The sequence below is a fragment of the Lutra lutra genome, chromosome 7, assembly GCF_902655055.1.
Source record: "Lutra lutra chromosome 7, mLutLut1.2, whole genome shotgun sequence".
Classification (NCBI taxonomy): Eukaryota; Metazoa; Chordata; class Mammalia; order Carnivora; family Mustelidae; genus Lutra; species Lutra lutra.
Genome location: NC_062284.1, coordinates 30,416,851 through 30,424,761, shown reverse-complemented (window position 1 = coordinate 30,424,761; position 7,911 = coordinate 30,416,851). Strand labels below are relative to the sequence as shown.

General features: G+C 60.3%; 1 protein-coding gene across 6 annotated transcripts; it reads right to left on the bottom strand.

The window, feature by feature from the left end:
• Positions 1–211: 211 nt before the first annotated feature.
• Positions 212–7,433, bottom strand: ULK3 (unc-51 like kinase 3). 6 transcript variants are annotated; one of them, XM_047738526.1, is made up of 16 exons: positions 7,252–7,433; positions 6,479–6,619; positions 6,272–6,392; positions 5,386–5,492; positions 4,521–4,664; positions 4,223–4,288; positions 3,563–3,628; positions 3,308–3,413; positions 3,064–3,104; positions 2,748–2,850; positions 2,553–2,617; positions 2,389–2,467; positions 2,265–2,305; positions 1,852–1,899; positions 1,506–1,572; positions 212–1,387 (listed from the first exon to the last, which is right to left on the bottom strand). In XM_047738526.1, exons 1-16 carry the CDS (start codon positions 7,351–7,353, stop codon positions 1,371–1,373), a joined length of 1,314 nt encoding a protein of 437 aa, XP_047594482.1. In that variant the 5' UTR covers positions 7,354–7,433; the 3' UTR covers positions 212–1,370. The 6 variants fall into 6 exon arrangements, with proteins under 6 accessions (XP_047594482.1, XP_047594480.1, XP_047594479.1 ...); XM_047738524.1 differs by having other exon boundaries at positions 3,563–3,718; positions 7,252–7,432; XM_047738523.1 differs by having other exon boundaries at positions 3,563–3,718; positions 4,223–4,305; positions 5,388–5,488; positions 6,277–6,392; positions 7,252–7,431.
• Positions 7,434–7,911: the final 478 nt, after the last annotated feature.

Sequence of the window (7,911 nt, the reverse complement as noted above, 5' to 3'; positions counted from 1 at the left end):
TTGGGGTCTGGGGAGCTGGGTTTGGGCACTAGACCCTGGAGAGAATGCTCACTGCTGACTCACCAGTCCAGGGGACAAGGGCATGGGGAGGCCCGGGGCCTTCCCTGCTCTCCCTCAAGTTTCCCAGCATTTCCTGGGGTCCCTCCAGCCCCAGCCTGTGAACCAGGAGATACCCTCTCTATTTTATCCAGGGCAAGAAGAGAAGCACAAGTTCAGAAAATAATTTAATAGAGAAACCATGAATTACATTCTTTATACCTAGCCTCCTGCAAGGAAGACACCTCCCGTCCCAAGGAGGCACTAAAGAGCACAAAGAGCACATATCATCAGCACCCTTGTGGACTTTTAAAAAAGAACCTCCAAATAACTCCACTGGGTGAACATTGTTCTCTAGATTAAAGTCACTTTGTCCTCTTAAAAGCCCATGTCGGGGAGCTGAGGAGGTATTAACAGCGCCACTGGAGAGCTGGCGAGATCGGGCCCAGAAAGGGGAAAGGACTTGCCCAGGGTCACACACGGGGGGGTAGCAGCAACATCAGACCCAGAACCAGGTCCCTAGATTGCTGGCTCTTTCTCAGGGGGTCTGGCAGCCTCCATGCCTCCCCACTCCAAGCCAGGACTAGCTCTGAGGCAAGTAGGGGTGAAGGATGAAGGCTGCAGACCACTCCGCTTGTGCCCCCTGGGCCAGAGCAGGAACAAGGCATGGCTTTCTTAAATCGGCCCCACCCCTGAAAAATACATTATTTTCACGTCTGAAGGATTATCTTAAAATACTCAGAGGGTGGGTGAGGGTCAGCTCCCAGGAAAACTGGGCACTCTGTGGGCCTGAGTCCACACCGAGGGGTGGGTGGTCCCTGAGGGTCTTGGGAGTGCCCCGGTCCCATGCAAGGAGGGAGGCAAGTTGCAATAAGGGTTTCCAGGAAGGCAGGGGTGGGCACAGGGCACAGCTGCCTGCTGAGAGGGGAAGAGGCAAGAACAGAAGTGCCTGCGGAAGGCCCCCTGCCCCGTTCTCAGAGCAAAACTAGAGGCCTCATGTCCCCAAAGTGCCAGAATCAGGATCCCGCAACCACCACATAACCAAAGTCACACGAAGGAATCTCTTCTCCCAGAGTCCTGGTCCCCTTCCCCCAGGGGCCAAGACCCAGTGCTGCCAACACTGACATGGGCCACCAGACCTCCTGGAAGTGCAGACGATCTTGAGGGGGGCTGGGGATCCTGGGATATGTGTGTGGGGGGGGGTGTCTAAAAGTTGCCCATCCAGGAAGTCTGTTCCATAGTGTTCCGGAGAGCCAGAGAATTCTGGGCATCAGTCTAAGGGAGTGTGTCCCCAATTAGGGGTGGCTGTGGCCCATCTAATCATCCCTCCAGGGTCACTGCAGGGTGCACGCTGTGGAGAGGAAGGGGGGGAAAGTCCATCTTAAGCCTCTGGCACAGAAGCAGAATCCAGGACCGCCCCCAGCCCTTCCCTCTCCTTGGTAAGGGTCCGACTCCAGGGCAGGACTCACAGCTCCGAACAGACTCCGACAGCCCTTCTTTGTCCAGGGTCTCAGCGGCCCAGTGAGACTCCCTCATCTGTGGAACATAAAGGCAGCACAAGGGTGAGAGACAGCCAGATGCGGGCACAGGGCCGCACTGAGCAGCTGCTGAGCGACTGAGCATGAGTGCCAAAGACAGAGACAGCGATGGGGGGGACCTTCAGAGGAAGACGGAAGGGGGAGACATGCAAGGGGATGCGGGGGACAAACAGCCACAGGCAGAGAAGGGCAGGATGCAGCCAGCCCGCAACGAGGGTGCAAGGGACAGGCAGCCACAGGCAGAGAAGGGCAGGACACAGCCAGACCGCATGCCCACCTTGACCTGCTCCTTCAGGTACTCAGCTCGAGCCATGAGGTTCTGAACCTGCCGGGGGAAGACACGCCCATAGGGGTGTGGGCCGGAGGGGCCTTCAAACTGCTTTCCTCCTCATTCCCGATGCTCTCCAGAACCCTCCACACCACCCAAACCACGCCCCCTGAGCTCTTTATCTGCTCCCTTCTCCAGGAGGCCTTTCCAACCGAAGCAGCGCCACCCTGTCTGTCCCCGTGTGCCCTGACCCCCGGCACCTAAGCCCCTGATGGAGCGCGCAGGGCCCCCGGAATTCCCCAGGCTGTGAGGTCTGACTCCCAGCCTTGGAACACCCTGCAGGAAGCTGAGGACCCCCAGCACGGGAGCAGGGGGAAGAGGGGAAGAGGAAGCCTCCCAACCCTCTCAACCATGGCAGGCACCTCAGTGTGAAGCAGCTCCCGCCTCCGGCCTGGGGGCTCCGCTACAAAGAGAGGGAGGGTGTGCAGTGAGCGCTGGGCAGCCCGGGGGCCTGGGGGCCAGTGGTGATGGTGAGGGTGGGCTCACCTGCCAGCAGCACCAGCAACTCCCCCAGGCCATGCTGGTACAGGTCCAGGGCATCCTGTTCCCCACCGGCTTCTTCCTCCTACAGCCACAGGGACAACAGGTCACTTCATGTCATGCCCTGCACTTTTCCTGCCCCACGTGAACCCCTCACACTGGGTGCCTACCTTGGCCGTGGCGGCCGAAGCCACTTCCAGGGCAGCAAGGAGGCGAGGCTTGTCCCGGGCCATCTCTGGGATGAGAACAAAGGCTCAGGGTGAGGAGGAGCAGCCTGCTTTCCATCTCAGGGAACCTACCCCATGCTGCTGACCCCTCAGGCTGGAGGGAAGGTGCTGGGGCTTGAGGCCAGGAACCGGGCCTACCTCTGAGCAAGTCACGTGCAGAAGTCCCCTGCTTCAGCAGGGCCTGATTGGAGGAGGAGACAATGGCTTTGAGCTCCTCAGCCCGGGACACGTACTGCCTCACCTGCAGGAGGGGAAGGGCTGATAAGGTGCTGCCCCACACCCACCTCCCTCACCAGCACGCACCTCCAGGTTCTGCCCCACGCTGTAAGGACAGGGGGCCACTGAGATGGGCCTGACCCTCCCTAGGAATGAAGTTCTGGTTCTTAGTTCTAAGAGAGCCGGTCTGCAGAGACCCCCACCAGGATCCCCCACCCCAGGAGGGTCCCTCACCTACCTTTGCCTTAATTGCTTCCTTCCGCTGGGCATCCACTTCATCTGCAGATAGTGGGGGTTTGCGTGAGGTGTCTGCTCTGCCCCCCCCCAACCAAATCCTCTGGGACTCTCAAAAGGACCAGGTGCCAGATTTACCCTCTGCCTTGTCTCCCACAAAACTCTGGGTGGGGAGCTGCTTCTGGAATCCATCCACTGCAGCTGGGGCTGCCCCACCCCTGCTGCACCCCAGGGCTCCAGGCACTCACAGTGCAGGGCAGGCACGAAGAAGTCCAACGCTTGGCAGTAGAGGGATAAAGCGGCCACAGCCTCCCCATCCTGGTCCTTCTTCACAGCCTGCACCACAAGGGCGGTCTGGGGGACAGGCAGGTCAGGGGTCAGGCCCACCCCCAGGCTCAGCACGAAAGGAGAAGGGCAGATCTCTGGTGTACCACTGAATGGGGTTGATGAGTGCCCCCCGCCCAACCTGCCCTCCTCCTCCGCCCTCCCGCTGGCCCTTTTACCGCGCGAGCCAGGCTCTCCCTGCTGGGCATGTGCTCCAGGTCCACCCAGGGGTGGGCAAAGAAGTCCTGGAAGGAGATGCGACGATTGGGGTCACGCTCCAGGAGCCGCTGGAGCAGGTCCCGGCAGTCTCGGGAGAGCGGGGGCCGCAGGGGGAGCTGCGGGGAGGGTGGGAGCCAGATCACAGGGGGCCCCAGCTTCTTCAGCCCCCAGCCCAGGGGCCGGTCAGGACCACCTGGTCCAGGGATGCCCCAGAGGAACATGTGTGCAGGGGGAGAATTGGAGCCTCAGGAAGAACAGTGACAGGACAAGGCGCTGGGTGCCGGGGGGAGCCACGCCCTCGCAGGAAGCCTTGCTGTTGTGAACCCCACGTACTTGCTTCTCCTTCCCTGATCCCTCTTGGTAAGGCTGGGCCTGGCCTGCTGGCTTTGCTCCCACAGAGGGCCCACACACAATCAGTGGGGCAGTCCCTTTGCGTCCTGTCTGGAGCTGATCTGGGTTCCTAGAACCTTCTAGAGCCTCAACCTCCCCTCTAGAGCTCATCTAGCACCACAAAGCCAGCCTGGAGCCCATGCCCCAGGCTGTGCAGTGGCAGCGAGGGCGCCTAACTCAGGGCCCCGAAGCCCTCTCCCAACAGGTTGCCAGGGCTCTTTGAGACCCACCTCAATAACCCGGTTGCTCCGGATCTTCTCCTCCAGCTCTGAGAACGACCTGGAGGCAAAGGGGGGCTGCCCGAAGAGGGCTTCTGTGGAAGGGAGGCAGAGGGCAGGCTGGGAGGGGACAGGGTCAAGCCTGGCCTGGCCCACACCTTGGGGTTGGGGGGCTGACACCTCTCATGGCAGGGACTCCGGGCCTGCAGAGTCACATTCATTAGAACCTCTCAAGAGGGGCCCTAGAGAGGCCTTGCCTGAGGACACATGGTGGAGGTCCGGGGGTTGGGGCTGGGGACAGAGCTCTCACCGTACAGGATGACCCCCACGGACCAGAGGTCCACACGGGCATCGTACTGCCGCTGACACACCATCTCGGGGGCCATGTAGAGTGGGGAGCCACGGAGCACGTGCTTCTCGTCCCAGGGAGACATGTGCTGTGCGAAGCCAAAGTCTGCGGGAGAGAGGCCGAGCAGCAGGGCCCGATTCTAGCTGCTGCAGCTCCTGCCCTTTAAAGCTTCACCCTGTGCTCCAGGGCAGGGCTCCTCCCCACCTGCCAGGCTCACCGGGCTCACCGGGCTCAATCCTACTCTGTGGCTTTTGCTCACCCCCTTTCTCTCCAAATCCTAAAGCCTAAAACACCCTCCTCCATCTTCCTCTGGGAGCCAGCCCCCTCAGGCATCTTTTTCCAGGAAGCCCACCCTGATCGCATCAGCTATGAGGATAAGGGCCCACCAGGAGTTAGGAGCTGAGGTTTTGCCTTGCTTTCTGGCTTCCCAGCCTCAAGTCCATTCTTGGCCACAGCTACCTCCACCCCCCCATCCTCCAACAACACTGTCACAGACTGAGTCACATGTTGAGCCCCAATCCTGGGGACAGACCAGTTCCCAACCCTGCTCACACAGGGAGTCCTTCCTGTCGTCACATATGGAGTCCTAACCTTGACCCCAGACTGAGCCCTGGCCCCATCCAGTCCATTGCTGGAGTCGAGTGAAGGGAGCCTGAGAAACATCCTGCCTTTTGGTGGCAGGCCTGTCCCTGCATTTCCCAGCCTGTCATGGCTTGATGACTCAACAGAGGGTGCCATGAGAACTAGGGCTGCTGAGCGAGCCTGGGCAGCATGAGGCCCCTGTACACCCACCTTCCAAACCTCATCCCTGCTGTTCCAGACTCACACCTGCCAGTTTAAGATGGGGCTTCTCCAAGGAGCTCAGCAGAATGTTCTGTGGCTTCAGATCCAGGTGAGAGATATTCCGTTCATGCAGGAACTGCAGGGCACTAGCTGGGGAATAAGACCCACACGGAGAAACAGGTCAGAGAAGGCCATCCCTCACCTGCCTCTCGCCACCCCACCTGCGCCCCTGCCAGCCTTATATCTACCCCTTCAAGCCTGCCCAACTGGACTTCTACACTGGCTGCTCTACCAAATGTTTTAATACTTAAATATCAGGTTCCTGCCACTTCTAAGAATTTGCCCCCTATCCCCTTGACCCCTTCGCAAGTCCCCTCCCCCTCCTAGAAGCCTCCCCAGTCCCCCAACCCTTAAAGTCTTGTTTTTTTTGTTTTTTTTTTTTTAAAGATTTTATTCATTTATTTGACAGACAGAAATCACAAGTAGGCAGAGAGGCAGGCAGAGAGAGAGGAAGGGAAGCAGGCTCCCCGCTGAACTGAGAGCCAGACGCGGGGCTCGATCCCAGGACCCCGGGATCATCACCTGGGCCAAAGGCAGAGGCTTAACCCACCGAGACACCCAGGCGCCCCTAAAGTCTTGTTCTTTTCCTTGGCAAAGCACTTGAGTCCTACCCTTAGGCCCTGGAACATTCTATGAGTTCCTTATATTATGTTCCATGTGTGGAAACCCGAACTCCCCACAAACGAGGGTTCCCCTCTCTCTCTCTCATGTCATCCTTAAGCCAGGATAGGCACGTGGGAAAGATGGGGCCCTAACAATACAAGCTGAAGCAGAGACAACTACTAAGAACGGTTCTAAGCCTGCAGTGGGAGGTTGAGGCGGGCAGAGATCACGAGAAGGGGTGTCAGGCGGGGGTCCGAGGCTTTTACCCAACTGCTGCATGAAGACACGGGCCACCTTCTCAGGCAGAATTCTGCGGGTATGGATGAAGCGAGACAGGTCACCCCCTGCGCAGAACTCCATGATGAGGTAGATGTTGTCGCTGTCCCACTGCAGTTATCGAGGCAGAGAGGCAGCTTGAAGAGAATGCCCCTTCTCTAGCTCCCTTTGGGGGTGGCCCCACCCCAGACCCGCACCTGGAAGTCTTTCAGATGTACAATGTGGGGGTGTCGGATGCCCTTGAGGATCTCAATCTCTGTCAGGAGGTTCTCCACAGATGCCTTGTTCAGACTCTTCTTGGCCACACACTTTATGGCTACCACCTCACGGGTGTCCTTCTGTGGGGACAGGAGATTTGAGGTTTCTGCCTTGAGAGGAAGAGAGCCCATGCCTGGGCCCTCCTGCCCCATCACTGGGCCTCCCCACTCACATCAGCTTCCAGGCTTCCCAGCTTCCCCTTCCCAGGCCAGGGAGGCACTGGGATTCTGGAATCCCGGGCTCCCCACCCAGTCTAATGTTCTCCATAATCGATCTCATTGTATTCTAGAGTGCCCCCACGAAGGTGTGTCATTCAGTGTTCTAGAGCGGCGCACTCCGATTCCTAACTGGGTCCAACCTTCTAGAACCCTGTCCCAGACTCCTTCCAGCCCACCAAGGATCCTCCCTGTTCGCCTGCCAGTGACACCGAGCTTCACCGAGGCCTCCACCTGCCTCTCCTGACAAAACAGGGCTGTGTGGGCGTGCGTTTTTGTTTTTAAAACCTAAGGGTGGCAGTCAGCTCCCAGCTCCTCCACCGAAGCGCGGCCGGCCGCGGGCCACTGCTCGCACGCCGCAACTCGCCTCTCTCTCGAAGGACGCCCATCCGGGTTCGCTCGGGGTCTGGCGGGCACAGGGGCAGGGCCCTCACTGTTTCTCCAGCCCCGTCCCTGCCCGGCGCGGGGGTCCCCAGGGCGCCCTGCCCCGCACCCACCTTGGCGTAGGCTTTGTACACCGTAGCGTACGTGCCGCTGCCCAGGCGCTCGGTGAGGATGAAGCCATCCAGCCTCGGGGGACCCCAGGCGGGCCCCGCCATCCCCGCCGCCCGGTGCCCGCCGCTTCCTGCTTCCCAGCGCCGCGTTCCGGCGCGCAGCCCTGCGGTCTGGGCGCGCGGCCGCGGGCTGGACTCCACGCTGCCCCCAGCGCCGCCCGCCGGGACTGCAGCGCGCTGGGCGGGGCGCTATCTCGCCCCGCCCCCACGGTCCCGCCTCCCCCAGGTGCTCCAGGTGCCCTTCCGGGTGCCACGTCACTGGAGATCCCGTAGTGGGAGCACCGAAGCTCCCTGCGGTCCGAGGCCAGCAAGCGAGGTCGCTAGGAGGGGGGACGGGGAAATCCCACCCAGAATTTATGGCTCACGTGAAGGGCAAGGGGGGAGGAGTCGGGCAGAGCAGGTGTGCCCGGTAGGGGTAAGAGTCAAAGAGGCTCCCCAGGCTGCCCCTCGGGCTCAGAACCAGCGGCTCTAAAGCAGAGATACTGGGACAAGAAGGTGCTTTTGGCCAAGTAGTGTCAAGAAGGCGCTTGGCCCCTTCCAGACCAGCCAGAGCAGGGGGGCCAGATGTGGAATCTTGGTCTTCACACTAACCGCGGCAGCAGC

Coding starts and splice junctions, on each gene's coding strand:
- ULK3 (XM_047738522.1), bottom strand. CDS start 7,353: ATGGCGGGGCCCGCCTGGGGTCCCCCGAGGCTGGATGGCTTCATCCTC. Junction 5,493..6,271: donor TGTCTTCATGCAGCAGTTGG/GTAAAAGCCTCG, acceptor CTTATTCCCCAG/CTAGTGCCCTGCAGTTCCTG. Junction 3,105..3,307: donor CTTCGTGCCTGCCCTGCACT/GTGAGTGCCTGG, acceptor CACTATCTGCAG/ATGAAGTGGATGCCCAGCGG.